At 48.5% G+C, this 19127-nt stretch overlaps 1 protein-coding gene across 1 annotated transcript in view; it reads left to right on the top strand.

Annotated features, from left to right (window-relative positions):
- LOC144828917 (cytochrome P450 2J2-like) overlaps positions 1 to 19127 on the top strand; it is a 433018-nt gene that overhangs the window by 252776 nt on the left and 161115 nt on the right. The window contains exon 7 of the mRNA XM_078687535.1: positions 8810 to 8997. Coding sequence (XP_078543661.1) covers positions 8810 to 8997 — 188 coding nt within the window. The remainder of the gene's footprint in view (positions 1 to 8809; positions 8998 to 19127) is intronic.

The raw sequence follows: 19127 nt of genomic DNA, 5'->3' as shown, positions 1-19127 counted from the left end.
GGGCTGTCTCCTGTGTCCACATCATGGGTACACAGGTGGGTTCTTCCCGGGACAAGGGAGAACAGCGAAGAGTACTGCCCCAATACCTGGCGGCAATCCTCTCGTTGCTCAGGAGTTAGGGATGGGGAGAGAATCACTCCCTCAACCGACCCATCCTTCTCTTGGCATGAAAAGAGATCTGGGAGAGGCTCGCTTTCTGCTTCCTCAGCACCATCAGTCACCAACATCAGGATGACCTCTGGCCTCTCATGGTGGGGTTTGAGGCGATTGGCATGCAGCACCCGTAGGGGCTGCCGCGGGGTCTTAAGATCCACCAAGTAAGTGGCCTTACCCTTTTTCTCCAACACCTCAAATGGGCCTGTCCAACGATCTTGAAGGGCACTTAGCTCTCCAGGTTCCATCACCCATACTTTCTGGCCAGGCTCCAACTCCACCGGGTGAGCATTTTGGTCGTACCATTCCTTCATGACTGCCTGACTGGCCTCCAAGTTGTCAGCAGCCTGCTTCCACAACTTGGCCATCTGGCTTCTGAAGGCCAGCATGTAGCTCACCACATCCTGGGGAGGTTTTCTGGGAGACTTCTCCCATCCATCCTTCACCAGGCTGAGAGGCCCACGCACAGGGTGCCCATACAACAATTCAAACGGGCTGAAGCCCACTCCCTTCTGCGGCACCTCTCTGTAAGAGAACAGCAAGCAAGGTAGGAGGACGTCCCACTTCCTCCGTAAGCTCTCCGGCAGACTTCTTATCATGCCCTTCAGGGTCTTATTAAACCTCTCAACCAGTCCATTGGACTGGGGGTGATAAGGAGTGGTGAACCGGTAGGTCACCCCACACTCCTTCCACATTGTCCGCATGTAAGCTGACAGGCAGTTGGTCCCCCTGTCAGACACAACCTCCTTGGGAAATCCTACCCGGGTAAAGATTCCCATCAGGGCCCTAGCCACCACAGGTGCAGTAACGGTCCTCAGAGGGATGGCCTCTGGGTACCGTGTGGCATGATCCACCAGAACCAGGATAAACCTGTGACCAGCTGTTGTTGGTGGATCCAATGGCCCTACAATGTCGATGCCCACCCTTTCAAAGGGGTGCTAACGACAGGAAGTGGTTCCAGGGGAGCCTTTAGCTTCACCCCTGTTTTCCCACTGGCCTGGCAGGATACACATGTCCTACAGTATGTGTTGGACGCCGCTTTCATCTGAGGCCAGTAAAAGTGGAGAACAAGCCGTGCAAAGGTCTTGTCCTGGCCTAAGTGTCCTGCCAGTGGTATCGCATGAGCCAATTCCAGCAGAAAGGCTCGGTATTGCTGCGGGACCACCAAGGCCCTTGATGAGCCAGGTAGAGGTACCTTAGGTTCACTGTAGAGGAGGCCATCCTCCCAGTAAATATGGTGGTGTCCCGTAGCATCACCTGCTGCCTGGGCTTCAGCCTGACGCCTCAGTCCCTCAAGGGTAGGGCACTCCCTCTGCCCCTTACAGAATTCCTCTCTGGTAGGACCTCCCTCCACATGCCATTCAGCAGGGATGGGTAAATCCTCCAGAGAGTCTACTCCCCCCTCCATGGACTCCTGGCCTACCACCGCAGGTGGCCGATCTGTCCCATGGGGCGTGGAAGCCGAAGCAGGCTGTCCCTGTCTCCGATTCTGTCCCTTTTTAGCAGCGGGTTGGGCCATTGTTCCAGGCTCCAACCCAGGCGAACTCCCTCTCCGGGCAGTCGCAGACCGTGTGCTTACACAGGCCCAGTCAGGTGTACCCAGCATCGCAGAATGCGTCCGGTATTCCACCTCTCTCCAAGTGTTGTGCTCCATGTCATTCCCCAACAGACAATCAACTGGCACGGCAGGGCTTACGGCAACTCGAAGTGAACCTGCAACCCCTTCCCACTCAAAGGGAACCTCAGCCACTGGATAGTGGCCCATTCTGCCGTCAGCCATCGCGGCGGGGTGGAGTACATTAGGAACAACCTGCTCTGGAGACACCAGTTGACTTCTCACCATAGTCATACTGGCTCCTGTATCTCTCAGAGCCTCCCCTCTTTGGCCATTGATGGTAACCCATTGCCCATACTTTGTAGTATTTGGGGGCACCTGGATCTTTGGTACCATCTCCCGCTCTCCCAGGGACACTAAGGTGACACCCGCCCACTCACCCCCCTTATCTAAGGGCAACTCCTCCCCGAGCGCTACACTAGCTACTCCCGGTGACTTTCCTCCGGTGGGAGGGGGTGGTCTCTTTGGGCATCTGACATCTCCCTTATAATGTCCAACACCACCGCATTCAAAACAGTGGGGAACCCTTGGCTGCTGGCTTTGGCCAGGATTAGGGTTTCTGGGCGGGTTTGCCCTAGGGGTGAAACCTGCTCCCTTACCTTGGAAATTATTTTGGGGACCTTTGGAGAACTCCTTCTTTTTATCTCCTCCCTCTTTCTTCTGGGGGGCGCCCTGTCCGGCTTTTTGAGAATCCCCTCCAGTCCCCTTTGAGGACACCCGGGTACTTGCCCAAGTGTCCGCCTCCTCTGCAAGCTTCCGGGGATCGGTCAGCTTGCTGTCCACCAGGTGTTGGCGCAACTCGGGAAAACATTTCTCGAGGAGGTGTTCTTTCAAAAATAGATTGTACAGCCCCTCATAGTCTTTCACCTCGCTGCCCTTGACCCAACCCTCCAAAGCTTTCTTGGCGTAGTCTAAAAAGTCTACCCAATTCTGGGTACTCATTTTGTGACTTCCCCTGAATTTCTGTCTGTACCTTTCAGGGGTAAGTCCAAACTTTTTCACCAGTGCCACCTTCATTGCAGGGTAGTGGGTTTGCTCATCCTGCTCCAGAGCCAACAAAGTGTCTCTGCCAGCAGGTGGCATGTATTTATACAGCCCACCTCCCCAGTAAGTTTCTAAGATCCCGTGAGCCCTTAAAGAAACTTCGTAGGCGGCCAACCATTTGGCAATGTCATCACCTGGGGTGTAACTAGCAATGACATCTTTGGGTAAATAGGGTCTGGATTCCCTGGTGTTCACTTTATTTTCGCTGCCACCATTATCAGGATTGGGAGACCTTCTTAGTACGGCTTGTAGGTCCATCTCCTTGATGGTTCGCTCATGAGCTAACCTCCTTTCCTCCCTTTCCATATCCATCCTAGCTAATTCCAGCTTCATTCTCCTCTCCTCCCTCCTATCTTCTAGCTCGGCTTCAGTTAAACCCCTGTCTGAGACGCTGCTGCTTGCCCTTGAAGGTATCCTGGGACCTGTCAGCAGATTCCCACCTCCCACTTGGTTCAACAATGCAGCCTCAGGGACAGTGTCCCCTTCACCCTCTTCAGTTTCTGGTTCCTCCCTTAAATGAGCTTCCACCCATGCCCTTATGCTTGTCAGCAACTCTCCTTTCTTGGCACCTTTATTAAAAAATACCCCTTGATGCTGACACCAATCTCTGAGTTGGACCACAGTATTGGCTTCCAGCTCTTTAAAATTCAATTCCATCTTTCGCTATGGGATAGAATCAACTCACAGGAGAAAACCAAGAAGTAACCTGGGGTTAACCTCCACCCACCACCAGAAATAAATTTAGAAAAAACAAAATTCAAATTAGGAGGGCCGCAAGGAGAAAACTCCTGGTGTAGGTTAGTGTATTGCGTTAAATTACTAGTGAGTAGCTGCAACCAAGTCAGTATCCCACCGCTAGGCACCAAATGTTAGAACCTGAGATGCCAGGTCACCTAGGGTACCCTGGCCTAAGGGTAAGACATGCAATTTCTAGAGGCACAGTGTGAAGGTTGCAGACCACCCAAAAGTAAATCCACGCAATAGCACACAAAAACAACACTACACCAAAATATAGGAAAATAAGTACTGCTTTATAAAAATAATATTTTCTGTTCTCTCATACTTTAGAATTTACAGTTCAGTACTTTACAATCAATCAAGTGAAAACAATCCGCTAAAGTTTTGGGAGAGAAAACTATCACACAATATAAGCACAAGCAGATGTCATGGAATTAATAGCAACCTAATTAGCAGTGTTAACTGGCATTAAAAATCCACATTAACAGTAACTTTCATCACATTTGGATGTCATGTACGTCAGTAGTGCCACCTCCAGAAATGTTAACCTGCTTCAGGAGCTATTATTAAAAGAACATTGCATCAGACACCAACATTAGTATTCTGCATTCAATTATGTAAATATTCCTGAAAGGTATAATGAGACTCCAGCATTAATTAATTTTGGCTTCTTATAAACACTGTTGACTAGCTTCTTCACTTGTCCCCCTCTGTAAAGGAAACAGACATCATAACCAACAATATTACCCGGCTTATTAATCTGGCAACTTTATCTTGTCTCAATAACCAATGAGGCTTTCTTATATAATGCTTAAGTACTTTGGGAGAGTTCCCCCAGTCTCAATACCGCAGTCTAATCAAACCTGCCCTTGAATTCACACTATGGACTTGTTTGTAGTATTCTCAGCTGTGGGACCTTCCTGTATCATGGTCCAGTCTCTACTACCCAGATCCCCACCTTACTTGTAGCACGTTGTGGGTAGCTGGAGCTCACCACTGATGTTCTTTCTGTCAGCGTCGCCTCCTCACCAGCCTGGCCACGCAGGAATACACATCTGCGCTGAGGGGAGGTCGCGCTGATCCGCTCCCACTGTTAGGAGCTCTCGCCGATGGCTCACTGTTTCTTCAGTAAGGGGGGGGGCCGCTGGGGGTATCAGGCGCCTACACCACGAGGCAAACGCGGGGGTTAATGATTCTCCGAAGGCGCCGACTCTCTCCAGACCGTTAGCCTGCTCACGGGGCATGCGCGGGAAGCTAGCGGCTCCAAGGAAGCGCCGCCTCGTTCTCCACTTGCTGGCCGCTCACGGAGCATGCGCGGGAAGCTAGCGGCTCCACAACACTACCGCTGCAGTCTCCTGGCCGCTACCACGTCCAGGCGCTCTCTTCCCTCTTCAGTCGGAGGATCGATCACCCCCTGTCTGTACTACCAGGATGAGGGCAGCAAGCCCAGCAGCTTCCTCAAGGCGATCGCGTCACCTTCCTCCCACACCTCACAAGGATAAGCGGGCACTCGACAGCAATGGCAGGTGAGGGGCAGATTGTGAGAGGGAAAGGCAGATGACAAGCTGGGCTAATCCAAACCCACTGGCACACACCAACCCCAGGGGGCGACTAGCAGTCCTGGGGCAATTGCCAGTCCCTGGACAGGGGCTGGGGGTAAAAGAAGGCACACCCCTCAATAAGTCTCACCAACTGGGCAGAGGACTGTGCTCCGCAGCGCGGCAGTCTCCTTCTCCTGAAGCTGCCCCTGTATAATTTTAGACAAGGGGCCAGCTAGGCGCCCAGGGTCTCCAGTAACCTTCAACAGCGGGGCCAGGACAGGTAACCAAAAGGGGAGTAGTGGGGTGGATCAATAGGGCAGCTTCCCAGTCCAGGAGGTCAACCCTAAGTCTAACCTCTTCCCACCCTTAGCTACAGCCTGTCCTCCAGCTGACTTCCACAGGTAGACAAAATGGCTGCCCCGCATTCCGCCTTTTATAGGCTGCCCTTCAGTGGTCCAGAATGGACCAGAAGGTTCTGGAATGCCCTATGCTGGTCTATGGGTGAGTTCTGGACTTGGCAGTTAGGGCAGTTGGTAGCCACCATTTTGTGGCTCCAACTGTCCCTGTCAGAACAGGCCTCTGGGCCTGAGGTAAAAGATTATGGGGGGAAAAAGAACACCTATCCCCTTGACCAACACCTATAAAAAGTAGTAGACACAAAAATATTAAGGGTATGAGGGGCAAAAAGGGGACAAAATAAAGAATAATGAGGAGGGACTACGCAAAAAATCCAGACAGGTCTAACACCCACCATTCCCAAAAACATCCTGACTTCTCTCCGAGTGTTTGGCGGATTCCTTTTCAGAATTGCCAAGATTCTTTCTTGCGGACATCTTTCTCGCTCCCTCCTCAATGTGATTGCCAAGATACAGAACATATTTTTGACAATACTGCAACTTACTCGGGAACACTTTATGTTCATTGTCAGCCAAGTGGTTCAACAGTGCAATGGCATCTTCTTGAAGATTTCTCTTTGGGCTAACGCTCCCACCCATCAAAAACAGCTGGTTGTGTCAAAGGAGACAGGAGGTGTGTATCAGTGTAGGCTTCAATGTCCCAAATGCACATTTTTAACCCATCACATAGCGGGCATATGTAGAGTCCAATGAACTTCACGATATACTTTGTTCCGGAGCCATGTTATGTATAGGGCATACTGTCCCACTTTGTGCCACAGCGCAACCTTAACTGGTTGCGCCAGGAGAAGACTGAGGCAGTGTGCTCTTTTACAGTCAATGCACTGTTCAGAGTGCAGGTGCAACTTCTTCTGCACTCTGGACAGAGTATTAGTGATACGTGGACAGCCTATTTGAAGCCACCAGTCTGCCTTTCACTGGAGGTAGAGACCCGGCCTCACCATGAAAGGTGGCAGGGATAACCCCAGAGGTGAATGAAGTGAGTGACTACACTCACTGGTCAAAAGTGGGATGCTTGGAAGTTCTCTGGAATCGCCTTTCCTTTCTTTCTAAGGGGCACACTGGCTCTGAGTCAACTCTTTGTGACATACAATCAGTGTGCCTCCTGGCAGCTTCTTTGCCATTGTGTCAATGTTGATAATACAATGCCGGTGCAATGACAAAGGGCTCCCATCATTTAACTGGTGCTATTCCCTCCTGGAAATCAGGAAATATCCCATTGTGATCTAGATGCCACTTAGATTGCACTGGATCTATCAATTTTACAGAGAGTATTGCACAATTATTTGTCACCCCTTCTGTAATACTCTGTACTTAATTTGAGCGAGTGATTTTTAGTGCTCGGCACTGGCTAGATGTCAACATCAGAAAAACAAATGAAGGAGTACCACCAGCAAGAATTCACAGGTTGATATAGGGGTGGTAGGTTTAGACAAAGAGGAGAGAGTCTCCTTTTGTTAGAAACCCCTCACTCATCACCTAGTGATGACATGCTTCATCATCGGGGTCCACCCTAATGACCTAGCGTCATCAGGGTGTGCTACAACACCTGATTACAGTGGAGCAGGTTGTGAGTGATGGTGCGTGAAAAAAAGGTAAGTGTGTTAAAAATTGTCCTGGTTTGAACTTGAAGAAAATAAAATTTTTATTGGCAAGCAACTGGACAATGTTAAAATCGTGGCGAGATAAAGTGAGGGCAGTAATGAGCCCGTGTATCTCTCTATGTGTTAGGTCTACATGTTTCAACCTTCGAGGTTATGATGAACCAGGTTTTCTTCAGGACCTTAGAACCAAATTGGTGGACGGTCTGCGTCCCCTAAAAGACGCACCCTATCCTACCAAATGGGACCACTGAAGGCAAAAGTGTGCCCGTGGTATCAGCTCGCGCCGCAGTGGGTGAGCTCCAAAAATCAAAAAGCTCTCAATCGAGTGTTCGTGGACTTCATAGGGCAGGGGAGGTTACCCTCGTAAACAAACATATTAGTTTGGTGGCGAGGACTCTGGCCGGTAACCTACTACCTACACCGCCCCGTTTTTTTCACGCACCATCACTCACAACCTGCTCCACTGTAATCAGGTGTTGTAGCACACCCTGATGACGCTAGGTCATTAGGGTGGACCCCGATGATGAAGCATGTCATCACTAGGTGATGAGTGAGGGGTTTCTAACAAAAGGAGACTCTCTCCTCTTTGTCTAAACCTACCACCCCTATATCAACCTGTGAATTCTTGCTGGTGGTACTCCTTCATTTGTTTTTCTGCAGTCATACCCAGGGGTACAGGAGTATTCCCCGTTCACCTTGGTGAACATAACCCTTGCTCTCCTTTTTGTTCCTTTATAGATGTCAACATCACCACTTATGCCAGTCCACCACATTGTAGTGCTATGCGTCTAATATAGAAGCAAGCACAACAACAGTTGTTTATTAATTCAATATACATTAAAATGATAAATAGATGCACTCCAAGCCATTTTTACAGCTCTGGGGTCTGGAATAGTCTGTACTGTTTGATGGTTAGTAGTTGAATTGGTACTGTCACTGGGAGCACTAACGGGGCAATGGGAGGAGCATGGAACAATGGCCTACTGACGAGGGCCCTGGATCTTATCATTTTACAAATTAATCACTAGAAATACCAAAGTGCCTCAGACGTGCAAACAACTAGCGCACACACTTGTTGGGACCCAGTGTACTTTCTATTATGCAGCCCCAGGTATACATAAAACCAACGTATTCACAGACGCACAGACACAGGAGCCATCTTGCACACCATAGACATGTAGCAAAGGACTCCAATTTACATGGGACCAATCAGACACAACTCTAAAAGCCTTGAGGGAGGCCCCTCAGGAGTAACATTGAAAAGTCCAACACTCTTAACTAAGAATTAAGCTACCAATACTGTCTGCCACACTTCTAAAAAAAAGAGTGCAGTTAATGGATCAGGTGCTGTTTACGCTTCAAACTGGAGAACGCTCAGTCAGTTTAATGAATGTCGAGCTCAATGAGGGAAAATACACAGGGGAACATGAAGGGCATATATATCTACACCATTACTTACTTGAGCGAGTTTCATATCTAAGGTAAGTTTGTTGACTATACATTTTGGACTGTACTAGTATTAAGGCCTTATGACACCAGTGCTAAATCAACTTAACCACACAGGCTAAGGCCCAGGAATGACTGACTAAAGGTCTTCCACAAATACATTTAAAGTTTTGGAAAACGTTGAAGCTTAGTTTGGCATTTGCTGGTGCTCCCTGGTCCTTTTCACAACAAAAACTTTTTTATTCTCTTTAGATCAAGTCAAAGATGAACTTGATGCTGTGCTAGGCCTCAACCAACCAGTCAATTATGAGGACAGGACGCGCCTTCCCTACACCAATGCAGTGGTCCACGAGATCCAGCGCTTCGCAAATCTGGTACCTGGGGCAGTAATGCATGTCTGCAATAGAGACACAACATTCATGGGCTTGCCTGTCTCCAAGGTAAGTCAGAAATGTATTTATTTGGGATCATTCTTGTTATTTGAGTGGACATGTTGCGAATGTTTGCAGACTCATATGAGCAGAGATAGGGACTGAGGGACTAATTTTGATTTCCAAACAGTTTAATTTTTGCAGGTTTCTGTTACTTAATGCAGACTAACCGTGGTGTTCACTTCAGCATCAAATCCACTTTGATACTTTAAGTCTGCTGTAGTAATGCACTAAGCTATGTTAAGTAAAACAAGTTTGTTAAATGACCGACAGGCACTTTCAGGGCCCGATTCACAGAACTAATTTAAGACAAAATCCTAAACTTACTACCATTTTGGCATTCACAGAAGGCATTTACTCATTTTGGTATTCACAGAAGGCACTTACTCCTTTTGGTATTCATAGAAGGCACTTACTCATTTCGGTATTCACAGAAGTTAGGAGTCCTAACTTTAGGACTCCTAAATGCCTTTTGTGAATACCAAAATGAGTAAGTGCCTTCTGTAAATACCAAAATGGTAGTAAGTTTAGGATTTTGTCTTAAGTTTGTTCTGTGAATCGGGCCCTCAGTGAGGGCGTGGGTGAATAAATTAGTGAGCCAATCTATGTAGTGCACAACAGCAATCGCAATGTCCCTTCATGCTGTCCTTCACTGCAGGAGGTGAGAAGCAAATAAGTGAGGTTTCAGGAAGTTACAGTGCTGTGTAGGAACCTCTTCGGTTGTAGGTGTGGCCCGCAAACATTTTACACAGAACACCCTATCCCCATGAGTACAGCCAATCATCTTAGGGATCTAGAGAAAAATATGCGAAGAGATGTATTAATAAGAATAGATGTAGAAGACACTTTATGGTCGAGAGATGTATGAAAAGGGCACTAGGCTTACGTTTTACCTTGCCTGACAATGGTAGCCGTTTTTCTATGTGTTTGTTGATATATCACAATCTAAGTGACACAGGTAACAGAGTATAATTCATGAAACACAATATAATCAGTGTAGTAAAATAATCGTTGTTTGGACAAGAGTGGGCTGTGGCGCCATCAACAATGAGGGATACATTTTAACCTGGAAGATTGTATTGTATTATATAGCATTTGCTACCCCTGATTGGGTGTTGAAGCATTTTCTTCGATGATAAGTACGCTGATGATAAAGCCCATCTTATAAAGTTCATCTGGTTTAACTAAACTTAGTGAAGATAGTTTGAGTAAAGAAGCAAAGCCAGTTGGTCTGGCATTCGTTGCCAGCCTTTTGACTTTGTCAGTGCTGGTTTTATTTGGTCATGGTCTTCTAAAAGTTTATTGTTGCAGAAGTTTTCAGGCCCTAGCCAATAAAAATCATCAAAATTCAAAAATATATTTTTGGTGTTAAAAAGAACACATTGCCATACTAGACCCTTGGTGTAGATGTGTTCCTTGTGAAAAGAGCAGAATGTCGTCACTCACAGTGATGTTAGCCAATGACTTTAGTGGGCTGAACAAAAATGCCACACCATGCTGTAATGGGTGGAAGATTTACAACAAGGGGTGGTGATGGACAGAGTCTCTGAATTAAGCAGAGTACTCTCACCCAGTCAAGAGATCAGGGCTAGATCCAACACCGTTTTTTAGCTCATTGCACCATCCCAGTTTCAGAACCTGGCTGTATGCAAATTAGTCTGTCCCTGGCCCAGTGCATCATGGGAACAGGGCAGACCAGACTACAAAAGCCAATTCTTACACTGGGAAGGAAACAAGCTTCCGGGGACCGGTTTCTGCCATTTCAGGCGTCTTCGGCCCGGCTTGCTTGAATCCTGATGGTGCAATGAGCAAGGGACTCACATCTGAGTATACCCTTCCACGCTTAGGGTGGACAAAATGATTTACAACAAGGGGTGGTGATGGACAGAGTCTCTGAATTAAGCAGAGTACTCTCACCCAGTCAAGAGATCAGGGCTAGATCCAACACCGTTTTTTAGCTCATTGCACCATCCCAGTTTCAGAACCTGGCTGTATGCAAATTAGTCTGTCCCTGGCCCAGTGCATCATGGGAACAGGGCAGACCAGACTACAAAAGCCAATTCTTACACTGGGAAGGAAACAAGCTTCCGGGGACCGGTTTCTGCCATTTCAGGCGTCTTCGGCCCGGCTTGCTTGAATCCTGATGGTGCAATGAGAACCCCCTTTTCTGTATCGTTTTTGGCCACTATAGGTGTGGCAGGGTATACTCAGACATGAGTCCCTTTCTCACTGCTCCATCAGGATTCAAGCAAGCCGGGCCGAAGAGGCTGAAATGCCAGAAACCGGTCCCCGGTAGCTTGTCTCCTTTCTGGTGAAGAATTGGCTTGGTAGTTTGGTCTGCCCTGTTCCCATGATGCACTGGGCCAGGGACAGACTAATTTGCATATAGCCAGGTTCTGAGCTGGGATGGGGCAGTGAGATAAATAACGGTGATGGATCAAGCCCTGATCTTTGGACTGGGTAAGAGTGGTCTGCTTAATTCAGACACTCTGTTCATCACCACCCCCTTTTCTGTATCGTTTTTGGCCACTATAGGTGTGGCAGGGTATACTCAGACATGAGTCCCTTTCTCACTGCTCCATCAGGATTCAAGCAAGCCGGGCCGAAGAGGCTGAAATGCCAGAAATCGGTCCCCGGTAGCTTGTCTCCTTTCTGGTGAAGAATTGGCTTGGTAGTTTGGTCTGCCCTGTTCCCATGATGCACTGGGCCAGGGACAGACTAATTTGCATATAGCCAGGTTCTGAGCTGGGATGGGGCAGTGAGATAAATAACGGTGATGGATCAAGCCCTGATCTTTGGACTGGGTAAGAGTGGTCTGCTTAATTCAGACACTCTGTTCATCACCACCCCCTTTTCTGTATCGTTTTTGGCCACTATAGGTGTGGCAGGGTATACTCAGACATGAGTCCCTTTCTCACTGCTCCATCAGGATTCAAGCAAGCCGGGCCGAAGAGGCTGAAATGCCAGAAACCGGTCCCCGGTAGCTTGTCTCCTTTCTGGTGAAGAATTGGCTTGGTAGTTTGGTCTGCCCTGTTCCCATGATGCACTGGGCCAGGGACAGACTAATTTGCATATAGCCAGGTTCTGAGCTGGGATGGGGCAGTGAGATAAATAACGGTGATGGATCAAGCCCTGATCTTTGGACTGGGTAAGAGTGGTCTGCTTAATTCAGACACTCTGTTCATCACCACCCCCTTTTCTGTATCGTAATGGGTGGAAGAGCATATGAGTGACACTATACCTGACCAACAACTGAAGATGCCTGGCAAAAAGTCTCCAAAAGTAAATATATTATTATAATTTTCATAAAGCATACAGGTCTTGGCTAAAGCCATACCTAAAAGCGTAGCCTACATTCTGAATAGATGAGGTATTCAGAGCATGTCCACTTTGAGCATTAGTTTATGATAGAAGCTATGACTTACACAATAGTCTGGATGCTGATAGAAGTTAACTTGCCTTAATTTCCAGTCATTTATTGGCTACTGATTCAATTGTGCAATGGTGTCAAAACAGAGTGTTTGCGATGTTTAGTACCCTGGTGCTCTAAATATTGAATACATTTCAATAAACATACATTGGTATATCGCAGGATTTGCCAATTAGGGCCCTGATTATGAGTATAGAAGCTATTTATTGCACCTAATATATAACGTTACCACAGAGAACGTTATTTATTGGGTGTGATAAATAGCGCATATTACGAGTTTTTGGGGAATAACATGCAGACAATGGTGTTTAACGCACCAAAATCCACATGATATGGTAAATATCGTATACTTTTCCACTGTTATATTTCGGCAGGTTTGACTTGCCAAAATTTAACAAGGGTTGAGGTAATTATCACTTTCAATAATTATTAGATACGTTGAATACCTTCCAATTCGTAATTCCGACCCACACGTCGACAGGCGTTGACACACGGGTCAGAATAAACTGACCAACTCATAAGCATGCCCTCAGTGAACAAATCACGTTGAGAATGGGACGCTGCTGGTAGAATTCTGGCCTCGGTGTCGGGGGTAACTTTATGCTGTCACAAAGGGAGGGTGTTAGAAATGGGATCTACGGTTGGCTAAGGCTTGCGCCAAAGCCAGGCAGAGACCACCACTCTAGTGAGGGCAAGGGAGTTACACGCCAAGATAACCCCTGCTCACCCCCTTGGTAGCTTGGCACGACCAGTCAGGCTTATCCCGAAGGCAATGTGTAAAGGGTTTGCGCAACACACACAGCAGCAACCCGCTGCTGTGTGTGTGGTGCTGCACACCACAAAAAGGAACTCCACACCAGGTTTTATATAAAAATAGCCTTTGTATTACCATAAACACATTAGATCATAATCACACATATACACTGTGCCAACTGGCACTGGGCAGTATTTACAGGGGGTTATAAACACATGACAGATCCACATGGACCACTGTCAGAATCAGCACTTAGTAGAAATAGTAGATGTAGAACACAGAATAACTGAAACACAAAATAATAATTGTAGAACACAACCAGTAACCACTGGTAAAAGGTAGGAACACTCTACGCAATACTAATCACCTTAGGCATTGATCACGCAGGAAAACATAAACTCACTAGCATAAACCCTACTACGCAAAACAACCTCCTAATCATAACACTAGTAGAGGTATCGGGCAGGATGCATAAATTAATTACGCACAATCACATTAGGCATTACGTATCACAGGATAAATACTTTAGGTGTTGACCATCATAAACACAGTGCGTCCCAGGCGGGGCACACACTGGAAAATTGTGCCCACGCCAACTGGCCTCTCACAGGGCTCCGACGCCCTATGTCCAACCACAGTCAGGGCGTGCTGCCTAGGCAGCGATGGCAAAGGTGCGCAAGAGTTTGGGCCTAAACGTGGCAGCTGCCCACTAATTGCTGGGCAGCTGTGAAATCACCAAGAGTGACACAGGCATTTACTGTGCCCTTGTAGAAGAACCGCGCAACATTGCAGCTGCCCTCTGCCAGGCGGGTCATCTGTAGAAAAATGGCACTGGCCCAATAAATACTGGCACTCCTCGTGCCTGGTGAGCCCCCCTCCGGGACTCTGTCAAGAAAATCGCCCCCAAGCAAATCAGCAAATACTTCCTTTCCCCCACTCCAACATTTGTGTGTGTATGGTACATCACATGTTGACTTAATGTATTCTTTACCCAACCTTTCATACAGGCCTGCTGGTATGTGTTTTAAGCAATACTGAAACTGGAAAGTCGTCACTGGTATCGTGATGGTGCCATGTATTATCCATTTAACTGATGGTTTCTCAGTAACGGTAAATGGTAATCTCTCCAGTTTTTCAATGCTCAGCACCGTATAGTCTGCTCCCCTCTGTGCCAACGAGATTTGTTTATCTGTAAGGTTATATACAGTAAACAATGACGTAGTGTTGATTAAACACCAAGGCACATAGCCAGAACGAAAGTTTTGCAACGTCCAGCCTAATAGCATTATAGAACGTAATTGAGACTGGCCATGTTGTAGCATTAGCAAGTCCTGTTCCATTATGTCTATGGCAGATGATACAATGCTGTCCAAAGAGTAAATTCTGGATGACAGAGTTGTTTTTTTTTTTTTTTTTTGGGTTCAACCTGCTTTATTGGAGTAAACAGAATATGATACACAGCTTGGTTCGCCCACAACCCGGAGGCCGGCAGCAAAAATTACGAACAGTACACAGCCCAGTAGCCGGCATCCCGGGGGCCCGGCGGCGTATAGAAAAGACATACATGATACTGGTTCAGCAGTCCGGGGAGTAGGGCAAGCAAAGGATAAGCAGCAGTTGAACAGGGTTTTGTGGTCAAAAAGATGAAGTTGCTCACCTTTATATTGGTTGTTAAAAACAAGAACCCAAAACTTCCCAACTCAGATTATAACTACGAGGCCGACTGTGACTGTACTAAAGTGCAAATAATGAGTGGTGCAGCAAGGTGGGTCAGGCAGACCGTAGCCCATGGCGGAACTGATGTCTGGGTCTGCTATCCTAGTGTGGCAGAAGCCTGCAAAGGTGTGTCCCATGGACGTAAAATATAAAACGGGGTATCACCTAGCAAGATCGTGTAACGGGCTGTGGATGCAGAAAGGAGAGAATAGTCATGCCCAAAGTGGAGGGGGGGTGTGGGTCAGGCCACGCCTGGGCGGCCTAGTTCGTGCAGGACATTGCAGGGGCATTAGAGCGTGTGGGGACGGAGAGAGTCAGATGTCGCAGGAGGGATCAAGGGGCTGCGATCCGGGAGGGACATCAGTGCGCTGAGGAGGGGGAGGCAGGTCGTCTGAGCGTGCATCGCCGTCCGGGCGCGTGAGCAGATAATGCGTTAGTGGCTCCCAAATATCCCTGGGCCTGCAGGAGAGAGGCACCAGTTCGGCAAACGTGGTGTGCTGATCTTGGCAATATGTCAAATCTGTAAGCCAGTCCTTAAACTTAGGGGCTCTTCCTCTGCCCCAGCGGCAAGCAACGCGTCGCTTGGCTAAGAGCAAGGCGGTGTCAACAAATTTCCGGCATCCTTTAGGCATTTGCATCGTGTATCCGAGTACGGCGACCACGGGGTCAGCGGGAACCGCCGCACCCACCATCTCCGCAATAGCCCCCACAACCAACTGCCAGTAATGAGCAACCTGAGGACAGTCCCATGCCAGGTGCAGGAAATCAGCGTGGTCAGCACGGCAGCGGTCACAGCGGTCGCTGTCAGCCAAACCAAACCTGTATTTCCGAGCCGGAGTATAATATATTCTCTGAAGGAATTTGTAGTGAATAATTTTCAATCTGCTGCTAGCAGATACACGAGAGGTGAGCGTGCAGCAGTATTTCCACTGCTCATCAGTAATGTCGATGGCAAGCTCAGCCGACCAGCGCAACCTAGCATTAGAGTCCGGCTCAGGGGCAGCTACGCGGATTTGGCGGTAAAGACCGGAGACCAAGTGGGTCCCGTCTTGTGACCCCAGCAGGAAGTGCAGTGGCGCTAGGGTATCAGGTTCATTGGGATAATCAGGTAGGATGTCCCGCATCCCCGCACGCAGCCGAATGTAGTAAAAGAGTTCAAGGCAGGTGCGCGACTGCGCCTTGAAGAACATTTCTTCAGTCTTGAAACTACCCTCATGGAACAGGTCGCCCCAACAGGCGATGAGTAATTTGTCACATAGGTGACGGAAACCACGTTCCGACAAGAGAGATAGTTGTGGGTGGTAAGAAAGTGGCAATTTAGGAGAGTAGGGTAGTGGGCATGACAGGCGTTTAGCGATGCGGCGCCATGCGTCCAACGTGCAGGAAACTGAGGTGTTCGCAGTGGTAATGGAAGTCTCAGGACAGTACAGCAGTCCGTTGAGCGGTATAGGGTGTACGATCCAGTCCTCAACCGCTAAGTGCGGCATGAAAGGAGTTGGAGCCATCCAATGGTAGGCAAAGTGTGCTTGTGCACATTGGTAGTAAGTTTCAAAATCAGGGACGTCAAAGCCACCTCTATCGTAGGGGAGGGTCAGCGTCGACCATTTTAAGCGGGGGGATTTGCCCCCCCAGAAAAGCCTGCGCAGTTCCGTGCGAAGCGTTCTGAAGAAAAAAGCGCCAGGGTAATAGGGGATATTAAGGAATAGATACAGGAAGCGAGGTAAGATCACCATTTTAATGAGTGAGGCTCTACCCGCCATGGAGAGTGGCAGAGTGATCCACCTATCCACTGAAGCAGTTAATTTGGTCATGGCTACCCCATAGTTGGCACGTAACGTCTCTTCTCTATCGCGAGAGACACGAATCCCCAGATATTTAAGATCATCGCTACACCACTCTAATGGGTAATCGAGAGGGAAGAACTGTACTGCGTCAGTGAGGGGAAAAAACTGCGACTTTGCCCAATTGATGTGGACACCTGAAACCCCTCCGAACATTATGAATTCTCTAAGCAGGGGATTAAGATGCGTCTCAGGATGCTTAACATATAGTGTGATGTCATCAGCATATAGGGACACATCTATTTGCCGCTGCAGACATAGCACTGCTCCCTCTCGGTGTAGCTGCCGTAAACGACAGGCTAGAGGTTCAACCGCGATGGCAAACAGTAGGGGAGAGAGCGGGCAACCCTGCCGAGTGCCTCTAGTAAGTGCGATAGGTAGTGACAGGCGGCCATTGATTAGCACTCTAGCAGTGGGGTCAGTATACAAGAGTCGAACCCAAGATATAAACAATTTGGGGAAACCCATGCTGGCTAGAACCGAAAAAAGGTAAGGCCACTCGATCGAGTCGAATGCCTTAGTGGCATCCAGGAACACGGCTGCGACAGGGATGTCGGGGTGAACCGTGCGAAGCAAGGCAAAGAGGGTGCGAAGATTATGGGACGTAGATCTTCCCGCCACAAAGCCAGATTGATCAGGCAGGACCAACCTGGTCATGAGCAGCGACAGTCGGGTGGCCAAGACCTTAGCTAGAATCTTGACATCGCAATTTAGGAGGGATAGTGGTCGGTATGACTCACAGGTGGTGGGGTTTTTATCCGGTTTCAGAAGGGAGGTGATCACCACCTCACGCATAGAGCGGGGAAGTATCCCATCAGCTAGGGATTCCGTGAAGACTTCGCGGAGCACCGGTGCCATTATGTCGATGTAGGTTTTATAAAATTCGGCCGGTAAGCCATCGAGCCCCGGCGCCTTACCATTCCGAAGGGACATGATGGCCTCGCGGATCTCGTCTAGCTCGATAGGAGCCGCAAGAAACTCCCTGTTCCCATCGCTGAGCCAACATAATGCCACCTCGTTGAGGTATTCAGTGTACGGGGTGTGTTCCATTGCCGTAGAAGTATATAGTGTAGAGTAGTGCATCGTGAAGGTGGACAGTATTTCTGCCGGGTCCCTGACTATAGTTCCGGCGTCGCCAGTGAGCTCAAGTATAGTGTTGTGCACCCGAGATGGTCGTGTGATTGCAGCGAGCACTTTTCCTGGCCTATCACCCTCACAATACTTACGAGCCACCCAGTGTTTGCCCCGATATTTCACCTCCCTGGCTGCTTCCTCCTCAAACTCCGACAGTGTCTCCCTAAAGGTGGCGTGTAAGCGCGGGTCAGAATCTGTGGTCATGCGGTGTTCTAGAGTTCGCAGGCTGCGCTCCAGTGTAGCTATGGAGTGTAGGATATCACGCAGTACCCCGTGACTCTTGGAGATGCAGAAGCCCCGGATGGTGACCTTAAAAGCCTCCCAGATGTTCTCAACTGATTCTACCGAGCCTTTATTCCGTGGGAAAAAATCTGCTATTTCCTCACCCAGCTCTGTGCGGAAGACATTGTCCAGAAGTATATCAGGACGCAGTCGCCACTGAGGTCGTGGATCGTCCCACCCAGGAATGCTGAATTGCATAGACACAGGGCTGTGATCGGAAAAGGTTCTAGGCAGGTGTTCTATTCTTATCAACTCTGCAGTAACCTCCCTGTCAACTAGAAAATAGTCAAGGCGCGCCCATGTCCCAGTGTGTGAGGTAAAGTGTGTCCCTTCCCGTCCCTGGGTATGCAGGTGTCTCCAGGCATCCAAGAGCCCACCCTCCTCCATGATTCCCTCCAATGTCGCTCTAGACCTGGGCTTGTAGGAGCTAACACCATCTGCCCTATCCATGGGGGGCACCAGTGCGAGGTTGAAATCTCCACCCCATACAACATGTCGTGCCCCAACAGCTACAATCTTCCCCCATAGCGTAGAAAAAAAGGCAGGAGTATCAACGTTTGGTGCGTACATAGATACAAATACATAGACATCGCGGCCAACCCTTCCCCACAGTAAAGCATAACGCCCTTCTCTGTCCACCGCCTCTCCGAGACGATGAAACGGCACTCCGCGGGAAATGAGCACCGCAACCCCTCTTGCATAAGTCGAGTATGAGGAGAAAACACGGGCACCAGCCCACTTTGTCCCAAAAGTGGCATCGCCCTGAGCAGGCAGATGCGTCTCCTGCAACATAGCAACTTGTACATGATGTCTGTTCAGATAGGCAATTATATTTCTGCATTTCCTAGCATTATTCAGACCCCTGACATTCCATGATACGCATGTCAATCTTGCACTCGCAGTCGATACTGCCATAGATGCAGCAAGACTATATGTGAAAACACCCAAAGGGACACAGCGTCATGGCCACAGCCATCCCGCC

This window comes from Lissotriton helveticus, chromosome 4_1 (genome assembly GCF_964261635.1).
Source record: "Lissotriton helveticus chromosome 4_1, aLisHel1.1, whole genome shotgun sequence".
Taxonomy (NCBI): Eukaryota; Metazoa; Chordata; class Amphibia; order Caudata; family Salamandridae; genus Lissotriton; species Lissotriton helveticus.
This window is presented reverse-complemented; position numbering and strand designations above follow the sequence as displayed.